The sequence below is a fragment of the Pan troglodytes genome, chromosome 7, assembly GCF_028858775.2.
Source record: "Pan troglodytes isolate AG18354 chromosome 7, NHGRI_mPanTro3-v2.0_pri, whole genome shotgun sequence".
In the NCBI taxonomy this organism is placed as follows: domain Eukaryota; kingdom Metazoa; phylum Chordata; class Mammalia; order Primates; family Hominidae; genus Pan; species Pan troglodytes.
In genome coordinates this window covers 110,219,850-110,233,330 of record NC_072405.2, presented here as the reverse complement: position 1 = coordinate 110,233,330, position 13,481 = coordinate 110,219,850, and the positions used below count along the sequence as shown (strand labels likewise).

Below are 13,481 nucleotides of genomic sequence, written 5' to 3'. Positions count from 1 at the left end.
CTGTCTATCTATATCTATCTATCTATCTATCTATCTATCTATCTATCTATCTGTCTATCTATCTAGAGACAGAGTCTCGCTCTGTCGCTCAGGCTGGAATGAAGTGGGACAATCTCAACTCACTGCAACCTCTGCCTCCCAGGTTCAAGCAAGTCTCGTGCCTCAAACTCCCCAGTAGTTGGGATTACAGGCACGCACCACCATACCCGGCTTATTTTTTGCAATTTTGGTGTAGATGGGGTTTTGCCATGTTCCCCAGGCTGGTCTTGAACTCCTGAGCTCAGGCAATCCACCTGTCTAGGCCTCCCAAACTGCTAGGATTACAGGCGTGAGCCAACACGCCTGGCACATTATCCCTTCTATTTAGAACTGCATTTTAATCATAACTGTACGCTGCTCTCAGGCATCCTTACAAGGGCACTTTGCCGAGCAGGAGCATACATAAAAAATCAAATCAAATTGAAATAGAAATAAAAATATTAAAAGCAAAAAGAATTTTAGCTTTAAAAGAATTAAGATAACTATCATTTTGGTGACTTAAAACCACTACAATATAATACCTGGCTAGAAATGGCCTATTTTACTTTGTAACAAGCATGATAAACATAGTCTTCCTTTTGAGCTTATAAGTTTTATGTGTATTTATCCTTCTGCAGGTCCTAATAAAATGTCCAACTAGACCTAGGTGACCCTCTGCTAACTAACAAAAATAGATGTTTATTTGAATATTGGAGGAATGTATGTAACTGTTAATATGCTCTTTTGTGTATTTTCCTCTTGAAAAGAAAGAAACTTTTTTAATGTTTGTTTTTTGCTATAATTTTGATTGAAATATTACATAGAATGGAATTATTTTTATATAATTATTACATATATTTTATTATTTTGTTTAAATTACAGGTTTTAAATTTCTAAGTTTTAGTATCTTAAGCAGATCTTAAAATATTATTTGCTGAGTGGGTTTTAAATAAACGTCCCAGTCTAATACATAGTTGTTCCTATTTGTAGGGCTATAATTTTAATATGGACCATATGGTGGGGGTCTTAACTTTTTGTCCACAGAACATGACATGTGTCTCACCAAAATAGTGATGGACATCTATTCACTTTATCCGGGTTAATGGCACCACCATTCATCTAGACTGCCTGGAGTTGCCTTCACTTTTCAGTTTCCAACTCAGATGTCATCCTCAAGGCCCTTCTCTGTAAAGGTTTTACTCCTCCAGGCAGAATTAGTTACTCCTTCCTTTGTGTTACCATGGCATTTTTTAAAAATATAACTCTCTAAACACTTAAATTGATGGTCACATATTTGTTTCAAGGAATTTATTTTATGTGTTGCTAAATCCATCTAAATCATTGTCTTTGGAATGATACTTCCTTGCATGGTTGTAAGCTAAAAATCAGCTTTGGGAAACTTAAATATTAAAATCTATTTAGTGAATTCAATAAAATCGATTTCTTATGTTTTCAATCTGAAAGGCTAAATGGGGTTGAATATGTGATTTTAAATGGGCAAAATTTTAAAAAGTAGATATTTTATATTTCCAAATTGTAAAGATATAAAATAAATGTTGATAAAAATACCTTTAGGTGTTACTAAAATGCCATGGGTGCTTCTAGCTTTTATGTTATGTAAAGTAAACCATCAGTCAAAGGAATTTTATTAAAATAATTTATTAATAATCATTATTTGTTATTATTTTAAATCATTATTTAAAATAACATAAAGATGTCTCATCTAAAAATATAATATTTTCAGGATAAAATTATAGTGAAGCTCTACAGTAAATTATTTAACTTATAGAATCAATTGATAATTTTTTCTTAAAAAATGAGAAATATTAAATGTTTAACTACTTTTACTTTTTAAAAGGCAGGAGAATTATATATTAATATATAACATGTAATAATAAAATAAATAATGTAATAACATATAATCATAACATTATGATTACTTTGTTCTGTTTAAGCACAGAACTCATACAATGCACTAAAAAGTAGTTTTTCACCATAATCTCAAGCTGTAATAACTGTTAACATTTTTAAACATTGTAGTCATATGGTCTAAATCATCTAGTCATTTCTTTTTCACTCTACCTCCTAAAAATGAAGCCATAAAAATATAAAGGAGACAAAAGAGAAAGGAATAGGTGAAAATGTTGTGAAATTCTATTATAGCCATGCCAGGCATTTCAACAGGCAAAATTATAGGAGATAGAAGTTGGTAATTGTTAGCCTAATTAATGAGCTAATTTCCTATATTCTCTGTTTTGGACAGCCTGTGGAGAGTAAGTGGATCTCTTCATCTTGTAAAATCATTGCTTTTCGCAAAGCATTATTGAATCCAGTTACTTCAAGACAATTTCAACGTTTTGTGGCTCTAAAAGGAGATTTATTGGAAAATGGTTTACTCTTTTGGCAAGAAGTACAAAAATATAAGGTATTGTATTGGGAGCTGGAGAAAACCACCTGTTTTGAGGAGGAAATGCATTAAAATGTCAGATTTTTAACTAACTTTATGCACAAGATTTGTATAAGATATCCCAATTTTGCTATCTTCTTCCTACCAGTATATAAATATTGAGATGTTTATTGTCCAATCTCTAGATACATTTATTATTATACAGTGAAGAGTAAGAGTGAGCCCTGGAATGATAACACAGGTTGGGCATTCCAAGTCTGAAAATCTGAAACCTGAAATGCTCTAAAATCTGAAACTTTTTGAGTGCCAACGTGATACTTAAAGTAAATGCTCCTTGGAGTATTTCAGGTTTTGGATTTTTGGGTTTGGAATGCTCAACCAGTAGGTATAATACAAATATTCCAAAACCAAAAAAGAATCCAAAATCTAAAACACTTCTGGTCCTAAGCATTTCAGATAAGGGATACTCAACCTGTATTAGGTTTTTTTCAGGTCTTAACATACATAAGATTTAATGAGAACCTTCCTGAAGAGAGTTTTAACTATATTTCTACACATCAATTATCTCTTAAATGTACTGTACATATTTTTTCCTAACAATGTCTATATTTGGTGTATCCATACAACCAAGATCTCTTTGTAAGAATCCCTCCCAGCCATATTTATAGTAATAGTAATCAAAGATACTGGATTATGGATAAATAAACCAACAGAGAAGAGAAAAGAATTAGAAAGAATTAGAGATGAAAAAGAATAGCCAAATTCTTAACAAAATAAGTAAAAGAGAAATGGCTAGGTACAAAGACAGTTTATTTTCAGGGTTACGTGTTTAATGTAATCATACAGAATCTTTGCATTGAAGAGGAGGAAGGGACTTTCCATGTTATGTTGTCTAGACTTGAATAAAGAAATGTTGTACAGAAATACTGAAAGGTATTTCAGTCTTTGCTTAAATGCTCCCAGAGGTAGCAGGCTCATTTCCTTGCAAGCAGTCTATTCCATCCCATTGTAAACATGAGGAATAAAAATTAACAATTTAGGAGCATAATGCTTTCAAATGGCCTATAACTATATATTATATGACACTAATACAGTTGCTCAACATACAGTTAGTAGTTGCTCAATAAAATTTATTTCCAAGCTTTTCCAACATACAGTAAAATTGTTTTCTACCCTTTTCTGTTATCAACAGTTTTTGTACTATTCTCAGCTGAGACTATAATATTAAAAAAACAATTTTTTTTTTGAGACAAGGTCTCATTTTGTTGCCCAGGCTGGAGTACAGTAGCACAATGACAGCTCACTGCAGCCTTGACCTGCTGGGCTCAAGCGATCTTCCCCTCAGCCTCCCAAGTAGCTGGGAGTACAGGCATGCACCACCATGCCTGGCTAATTTTTAATTTTTTTGTAGAGATGGGGTCTCCCTATGATGCCCAGGCTGGTAAAAAAAATTTGAGAGAAGTTTTTTCACAATCTTTCACATGAGCAATATTAAAATAATTTTTTTGAGAATTAGAAAGGAGGTAGAGTGTGTTTTCCACAATAGATAATTTTTTTATTATGGGTGGGTGGAACTATCTTTAAGCTAATATGAATATGAACAAGTCTAACCTTGCTAGGACAAGAGGTAATGAGATAAACTTTGTAAAATAAGTATTTTAAAAACCAACTATAGACTTATACACAGTGAACCCTTAGTTTTATGACTTTCTCCTTTAAGGCTGCCCTTGGTCTCCATTTTAATATCTTTTCTACAATATAGCATGACAGACTTACAATACTAGGTAGCTATTAAAAAGCATGCTATAGGAGTAAATTTGTTCAGATAACAAACATTTATTAAGTATCAAATGTTATTATGCTAAATTGTAGGCGTAAAAAGTGAATACAACACACTGCCCTCTTTCAGGCAGGAAGACATCCATGAGAACAAATATTAGGAAATAATATTGATTCTGATCCATGTTCTGACTAGGTATAGTTTTAGCACAGAGGAGAGAATGATGGAGTATGGGGACAATAGGTCAGGGAGGTCTCAGCAAGAGTGATGATACTTGCATTGGACCATGAGGGAGTTTGCCAGTTGGAAGGCATTTATTCCACTTTGATAAAGTCTAACCGAGCTAACTCTTATAGGGCTTACTCTTATTAAGTGTTTACTATGTGCCAGATATTGTCTTAATGCTTTTCATGTAATAATGAATTTATTCTCACAAGAATCCCATGAGGTCAAGGATGTCATTCTCATCACTTCACAGATGAAACTAATGCACAGAAAGGCTAAGAAATTCCCGACATCACACAGCTAATTAACTGGTAGAGCTAGACTTTGAATCAGGTCATTCTATTGCTAAAGCCCATGCTCTTAACCACTAAGCTGTGCTGCTTCTCAGTATTGATTGTGGTAATATACAAAGAGATGGCTGGAGTAATCTTAGTCAAACATTACTCGGGATTGTGAAAAGTTGGAAAGAACCCAGTTGTACAACAAGGACGTTGGTTACTAAATTACGATATATCTATATAGTAGAACATTCTCTAGCCGTTAAAAATGTTCCAGGAGAATAATCAGTGATGGGAAAAGATGTTCTGCTCATTGATCTTTTTTAAAAACTAGCTATTAAAAATCAGTATGGTTTAATCTAAAGTGTGTGTGTGTGTGTGTGTGTGTGTGTGTGTGTGTGTGTCCGTAAAGACTGGAAGGATTTATTTATCCAACAAATATTTATTAGGCACCTACCAAGGGGCAGGCAAAATCCTGAGGATACAATTGTGATCAAAACAGTCTACCCTGTTAGAGCATATAGTATCAGAAGAAGGACAAATGAGTGGTAGACAAGGCAATTATAAGAGTGTGATTAGTGCAACAAGGGAAGAAGCACAGTGTGCTATGGGAGTACCTGAGATGGACATCTCTCCTGGACTGAGAGTCACGGAAAGCTTACTAGAGGAAAGTATGCTTAAACTGAGACCTTAATAATAGGCAAGAGTTAACTAAGCTAATGGCACAACAGGGCAGAACAATTAGAAAAAAAAATCAGTTATAATTCTGACCAAATGCTGTCCTTTTACTCAAAATTATAATTGTATAGCTTCACAAATTTGTTTTATTTCACAAGCCTTATATTCCATAGTTAGGAGGCTAATTGAATAATATAAAATAGGCTTTTTCTTTTCTTTTCTTTTTTTGAGACACCATCTTACTCTGTTGCCCAGGCTGGAGTGCAGTGGTGTGATAATGGCCCACTGCAGCGTCGACCTCCCTGAGCTCAGGTGATCCTCACACCTAAGCCTCCCCAGTAGCTGGGACTACAGGCATGCACCACCACACCCAGCTAATATTTTGTATATTTTTGTAGAGACAGAGTTTCACCATGTTGCCCAGGATGGTCTCAAACTCCTGGGCTCAAGCCATCTGCCCACCTCGGCCTCCCAAATTGTTGGGATTACAGGCATAAGCCACCACACCTGGCCTAAATAGGCTTTATTCTAAGGTGATGCTAAATTGAGTATGAAGTGCTAATTGTCACAATGTAACATTATATTAAGCTTTTTTCACACTTAACTTATACCAAATTATATATAAAGTTTTACATGAAAGACATCAGAATTTTTGTTTCTTTTGTAATATCCATAGTAGAGCTATTACAATGCCCAGCATATACTGGGTACTTAATAAATGTTGGTTCATTTCTGGGCCTAAAGTGAGAAGTTTCCAAATTTGTTTGCTTTCTGATGATTTGGAAAATAATGTCTTTGACAGAGAAATGCCATAATTTGAGCTAAACTACCTCTTTATTTAAAAAAATGATAGTCCTACACCTGTGACTTTAAAACTAGCTCATTTTGGGCAAAGGACATGAACAGATACTTCTCAAAAGGTATATAAATGGCCAAGAAACATGAAGAAATGCTCAGCATCACTAATCATCAGAGAAATGCAAATCAAAACCACAGTGAGATACCATCTCACACCAATCAGAATGGCTATTATTAAACAGTCAGAAAATAACAGCTGCTTGGTGAGGCTGCAGAGAAAAGGGGGCACTTGCACACTATTGGTGGGAATGTAAATTAGTCCAGCCACTGTGGAAAGCAGTCTGGAGATTTCTCAAAGAAATTAAAACAGAGCTACCATTTGACCCAGCCATCCCATTACTGGATGTATACCCCAAGGAGAATAAATAATTCTGCCAAAAAGATAAATGTACATATATGTTCATCACTGCACTATTCACAATAGCAAAGACATGGAATCAACCCAGGTGCCCACCAGTAGTAGATTGATAAAGAAAATGTGGTACGTATACACCGTGGAATACTACATAGCCATAAAAAAATGAAATCATGTCCTTTGCAGCAGTGTGGGTGGAGCTGGAGGCCATTATCCTAAGAGAATTAATGCAGGAAAAGAAAACCAAAAACCACATGTTCTCACTTATAAGTGGGAGCTCAACATTGGGCACACATGGTCATAAATATGGGAATAATAGACACTGCTGACTACTAGAACAGGTAGTGAGGGGAGGGTGGGTTGAAAACCTACCTGTTGGGTACTATGCTCACTACCTAAGTAACAGGATCTGTACCCCAAACCACAGCATCACATAATATTCCCATACAACAAACTTGCACATGTACCCCCGTGTCTAAAACAAATGTTGACAAATTTTTAAATGGCTCATTTTAATGTGTGATCATTAATTTTAGGTTATCTATAAAGAGGATAATACGATAGGGTAACTACACAATATAGATAATAAAAGATATAGAATGGCACACCTGTTGACAACCAGCATGCCCACTACCTTTTTGAGCCTAAATCACCTTGGCGTAGAAGCAGGACTGGACGGGAAAGCTTTTATATCCACCTGTAGGCGGAGTTAGGTGCCTATTCTCAATGTTCTCCTAGGATACTATGTATACCTCTATCATAACATTTATTAACTATCCAAAATAGGAGCAACATGTTCTCACACTTCTCCTCCAGTGGAGATTGAACCTTAAAAGGGTAGGGGCTGTGTCTTGAGGCTCAGCTCAGTGTCTGGTATATAACAGGCCCTCATTATACGGTTGTTAAATGAGTCAAAGTAGATACTAATGTCATTCCTTTGCCTAGAGGAATAAGTGATCAGGATTATATGAAATCTGTATTTATGTAATGTAGATGTATCAAAGTCTTAGGTTCCTCAAATCCAAGAGAAAGAAAATCTATAATTTTTTAAAGACAGCCTTGAAATATCCCACTGCCTTCTTGACCTAAAGTTGAAATGCATATATTAATTGAAACACATATTGATACAGTTCTATTAAGTGTTCTAGTAATGCATTAATTGTATACCATTCTATCTTTCCTTCTGTTCAGGACTTGTGCCATTCTCATTGTGATGAGTCTGTCATCCAGAAGAAGATTACAACTATTATCAACTGCTTTATTAATTCCAGTATTCCACCAGCTTTACAAATTGACATTCCAGTAGAGCAAGCCCAGAAGATTATTGAACACCGGAAGGAGTTAGGACCATATGTATTTAGAGAGGCACAGGTAAGAGATCAGGGCATATGGCTAAGCATATTTTAAAATAGATTGACAATCCTTTTAAAGATAGATATCCTTTTGGGCCAGGCGTGGTGGCTCACGCCTGTAATCCCAGCACTTTGGGAGGCTGAGGCAGGCAGATTGTTTGAGCTCAGGAGTTTGAGACCAGCCTGGGCAACATAGCGAAACCCCGTCTCTTAAAAAAAAAAAAAAAACCTAAAAAAAGTAAATAAATATTAAAAAGATAGATATCCTTTTAAAGCTTGTACGTTATTCATATTTGACAAGGTTCCAGTCCTCCCAATACTGGGACTTATTCTATTTAATTTAAATAATCTTTGCATATGTGACTGAAATATAAAAAGCTAGTAACTTAAATGCAGTTTTTTTTCGTGATCATATACAGTAAATAAAATTAAATATTACCTTTTGGCTTTCCATGGTTACCATTTTTGTTTTTAACTTGTTAACCTCCAGCTAATTCCTCCTTTCTTTTCCACTATTCGTATTTCCTTTTAAAATATCTGCTACCACAAAAATGTGTAAAATATGTGTGTCCCAAGATTTGTGTATTTTTAAAGACTGGAATATTCACATAGCTCATAAAATAAGTGAGAGGAGATTTAAGTACTCTACCAACATAAAGTATACAAACTCATGAAAGGAAAATTGTGCCTGTTAACCTGCTCAAGTTACTTCTTTTTAAGATAAATAATAGAAAACAGTGACTTGGTGAACATAATTTATTTGCATTTTAAAAAGCCTTTTAGTGATGTTGTTCCTAAAAAATGATTAAGAAAAATAAATTATAATAGAGGTAATAGGGAAGGCCATGTCATGAATGAAGTGATATGAAACAGAGATTTAGGGTATTATTGCCCTTGAGCATGGAAAAAGGCGATTATTCTTAGATTCATTTGAGAGCCAGCTGTGTTCTAACTCCTCTAAGGAACTAAAAGTGGACTCACAATCCAAATTATGCATTAAAATAGGCAGAAATATAGAGGAATGATTGAGGACATGCTATAGAGAAACATGGTGTCAGAATGGTAATATCTGTTAATGAAAAGATCTTAGCGATAGCTTAACCTAGCCTGGGTTTCCTAGTAACCAGGCCAGGGCTTACCCATCGATACCAAAGGCCTTGAGTCTGACAGTAAATGTCTGGAGCTGCCGATACCGTTCAATTCTGGTATACTCTTCAGGGATTGTAACCAAAGAATTTTACTGGAGTCTTCTAGCCTATGACTTCTACCTGATTTTCTAAAAGGGAGTCCTAGATATATCTTAAATATGGACGTTAGAGCATCTGAAAATAAATAATATTTATTTAGGGGCCGCATCACACTGAATCTGTTGTTATTCCTGTTTTCCCAAGGAAGTTTAGAGAATGGCATTGCCTCCTACCCCAGGATACAAGCCACAGATCTGGTTGGCCATCTCCATGTCTTCCCTCTATTTCATTTCCTTACCTCTGTATCTAATCCGTTCCTAAAACTTACCTAGTTGTCTCCTCGTTATCTGTCATTCTATCCACACCTCCACTCAACTACCTCACTTTAGATCTGCAACATGACTCATAATGTATTACAGAAACTCCCGGCCTCTGGGTTCTCTCCAAACCATCCAACTCAGGGCAGACAGAGCAATCCTTTTTTAATGTATATCTGATCATGTCACTTCTCTGCTTAAAATATTTCAATTCTGGCCCAGCACACTGGCTCACACCTGTAAGTAATCCCAGCACTTTGGGAGGCCAAGGCAGGAGGATTGCTTGAGGCCAGGAGTTCAAGACCAGCCTGGGCAATATAGTGAGATCCTGTCTCTACAAATAATAATTTTAAAACTATTTCAGATACTTCCCACTGCCCTCAGAATGAAGTCCATACTCCTAGATATCTCTCTAGCTACATCTTTTACCACTCCCTGCCATCTCTGCCCTAGTCTAATTGAAATAATTGTAGTTTCATAAGTGGCCCTTATTGCTTTCTCTCCTGAGCTTTTTGCAGTATCATCTTCTCTCCCTTGTTTTTACCTCTGTCGTAACACTTATCACACTAAATTGAAAGTGATTGTTCTCATGTCTGACTTTCCCATTAGATTGTAACCTCTTTGAGGGCAGGGAATGGTTCTTATTTATCTTTGCAGTCCAAATGCCAGGCATAGAGAAGGCATTTTTTGGACACATAAATGAATGATGTGAGAAGAAATATATCATGACAGAAAGGAGTAAGATCAAATTGGATATGAGAGCAAAGTTGAGCAGAAGGGCTGAATAGTAAATTTAAAACTGCTGACAGTTTTAGCATTATATCAGTGTAGCCTCTGTCTATCCCTCACTCCCACTCCCAATAGCCTGAAAGTTTGCATCACTCAGCCAAATTTTCACTGGCCCCTTTTGCTCATACTAAAGCCATTATTTATCTACTGGCAGTGAGTAAAGTAGCTCTATATTTATTAAAACATTTTCTTATCCACAATTTGGTTATCTTTTAAGATTAGAGAGGTACAGGGTAATTTTAATTAACAATATATATTAACCTACAATCTCAATTGCAACTTCTAACAATAGAGTAGTTTTATGCCTTCTATTGAAAAATTGTGTCTTAATTGGGTGACTTTTACTTAGAAAGCCTTCTAAATGGAAATATATATATTCAAGAACTGGGACTGACTCAGGTTTTGGAAAGATAACTGAGAAGTATGATTAATAGAGGAGGAGGAGTATTTAAGCTTCAGTTCATAATAAAAACTGCCATGATCCCTTAACATTGGAACAGGGGATTACTTAATTAAATGTATGGCAGGTAAATGTAAATGAAAATGTCTTAAAAGCCTGCGTTTCATCAAATAAAGTATCTCTAGATTTTACATTTACACTCCCAAGAGGCTATAGAATTCAATAACAAAACTGTATTTTAAAAGGAGTGCATAATTTTAGTATTACTAATAGCATTCATGTATGGAAAAGAGGAGTAATGAAATATGCCATTTCAGGTCTCTGTTGATCACTGCAGCATTTACTTTTTAAAGATTCCTCTTTTCCCCTATGAGTTGGCTTGGAGCCTAATGGGATGGTTCATTTTTTTCCAGGGTATTAGGTAAAGGCCATTCCTAGCAATAAGATGTTGGACTTGATTTTATGTGGCAAGTCCTACCTTCTTGGAAGTAATGTATGCCTCTGGAACTAATGGAAAAACTTGGCATGAGAATTAGAGCAACTATTCTTATCTCTATAAATATCACAATTAATCACTTAAAGTGTCCTTATAGAAAGCATTTGTCCAGGATACCGTTCTGCTTTTTAAATGTTACTTTTCTTGCTCTCACATAAAAGTAAGAGATTATATCATTTAAAATTTACTCAAGATTTATTCTTAGATCTGCAGCTTTGTTTAAGAGCTTTTCCAGAGGCAAAATGGTATTTCCTTTCTCTAAAAGAAAGAAAAGAGGGAGGAGGGAGTTTCCTTGATGAACTGGATATTTGGAATACTTGCATAAAACAGCAGAGTGTATGGCAGATCAACTAGTATATGTTTTAAAAGAAAACATAAATTTCTTATTTTAAAAGACCTAATGGATTCTTTATTAATACAATCAATTGGTTAGGGAGACATAAAGAATAAAGTGACTTTTAAGTGTATTTAATGTATTTTTTTTTTAAAGAAAGACTTCTCATTGGTAGTAAAAACCATTGATGATAAGCATGTGCTGAGCAAAACTATACCAAGATGTCTGGAGACAATAAGTTGGAGCAAACATGGTATATATTAAAGATATAATAGTTAATCTGTTATTATGGTGAATAGAGTTTAAATTGGTACCTTTGTATAAAATTGTAATCTTAGACTTTTTTTTATACAGATGACAATTTTTGGGGTTCTGTTTAAATTCTGGCCTCAGTTCTGTGAGTTTAGGAAGAATTTAACAGATGAAAATATTATGAGTGTTTTAGAGAGAAGACAAGAATATAATAAGCAGAAAAAAAAATTGGCAGTCCTAGAAGACGAAAAATCTGGAAAGGTGAGACAAGACTCATTTTGGGTTTTATCAGACTTTTAAAAGTTACGTGATATGTGTGAATTATAGAATAATTTTGTCTGGGGATATATAGAGAGAAGTTATGGAATACAGGTATTAGTGGATTTTAAGCCTTCAGTCAGAAGCTTCAGACTTTTGGAATTCCTCTAAATTCATTTCAAATATCATCTCTTCTAAGTGAAGACTTCCTTGACTCTCTGTGGCAACGCAAGCAGCTTGCATCCGCTGCAATAACGTTCCTCCACCTTGTAGAACATGCTTTATATAGTCCTGTGATTAAGTTTTTACGTCTGTCATCTTCAATGGACTAAGATCCTCAATGATAGTATCCGCCTTATCCATGTTTTATAAGTCCTTACACTAGTGTCCAGCACATGCTTAATTATTAATATTGTTTAATGAATAAATCAGGAAATGAATGAACAAATAGTATGTACTGGCAGGGGCAACATTTTCAATATGAAAATTACAGAATGGGCCAGACACGGTGCCTCACGCCTGTAATCCCAGCAATTTGGGAGGCCGAGACGGGCGGATTGCCTGAGCTCAGGAGTTCGCAGCCAGCCTGGGCAACACAGTGAAACCCTGTCTCTACTAAAATACAAAAAAAAAAAAAAAAAATTAGCCGGGCGTGGCAGCGTGCGCCCGTAGTCCCAGCTTCTTGGGAGGCTGAGGCAGGAGAATTGCTTGAACTCTGGAGGAAGAGGTTGCAGTGAGCCAAGATTATGCCACTACACTCTGGCCTGGGTGACAGAGTGATATTCCGTCTAAAAAAAAAGAAAAATTACAGAATGATACATTGTGAAATGTGTAAACAAGTCACAAATTGGCCAGCCTCCCTATTTGTCTACTATCTGTCCGTTCATTCATTCATTCATTGGTCTCTTTCTCTCCTTATATTTATCTGTTTTAATTAAGAAGGGGTAATTGCTCCCAAATAACATGTTTCATCTTATTTATAAGCTTATACCTATTTCATTTTTAAAAATAAATGTAAAAGACACGGAAAGACACAAAAGTAATATAATGAACACTCACATTTATTTGTGCAGGCCAAAATAAACACTTTTAACATTTTGCCTTATTTTTCTTTTTCCCATTAGAAATAAAACATTGCAAATAGAGTAAGATCTAGTAACCTCAGCCCTGAGTTCTATAACCCTCCCCATATCTAGGAGCAGTCATTAAGTTTGGGATATATTTGTCCAGCTCTTTTTAAAGACAGTGGTTCAGTCGGGCGCGGTGGCTTACGCCTGTAATCCCAGCACTTTGGGAGGCCGAGGCGGGTGGATCACAAAGTCGGGAGATCGAGACCATCCTGGCTAACACGGTGAAACCCTGTCTCTACTAAAAATACAAAAAATTAGCCGGGCGTGGTGGCAGGTGCCTGTAGTCCCAGCTACTTGGGAGGCTGAGGCAGGAGAATGGCGTGAACCCGGGAGGCGGAGCTTGCAGTGAGCCGAGATGGCGCCACTG

At 35.7% G+C, this 13,481-nt stretch overlaps 1 protein-coding gene across 24 annotated transcripts in view; it reads left to right on the top strand.

Moving 5' to 3' along the window:
* RGS22 (regulator of G protein signaling 22) overlaps positions 1 to 13,481 on the top strand; it is a 173,232-nt gene that overhangs the window by 117,493 nt on the left and 42,258 nt on the right. For 21 of the 24 annotated variants that reach the window (XR_001720326.4, XM_016959721.4, XM_016959719.3 and 18 more), the window contains 3 exons: positions 2,282 to 2,443; positions 7,791 to 7,970; positions 11,829 to 11,987. Coding sequence is in view for 23 of the 24 variants with exons in the window: in XM_016959721.4 (XP_016815210.1) it covers positions 2,282 to 2,443; positions 7,791 to 7,970; positions 11,829 to 11,987 (501 nt within the window). In the remaining variant the exon portion in view is untranslated. Of the gene's footprint in view, positions 1 to 2,281; positions 2,444 to 7,790; positions 7,971 to 11,630; positions 11,754 to 11,828; positions 11,988 to 13,481 lie in introns of those variants that run through there. The other 3 variants (XM_016959724.4, XM_054657418.2, XM_063816480.1) reach the window with 1 other exon arrangement.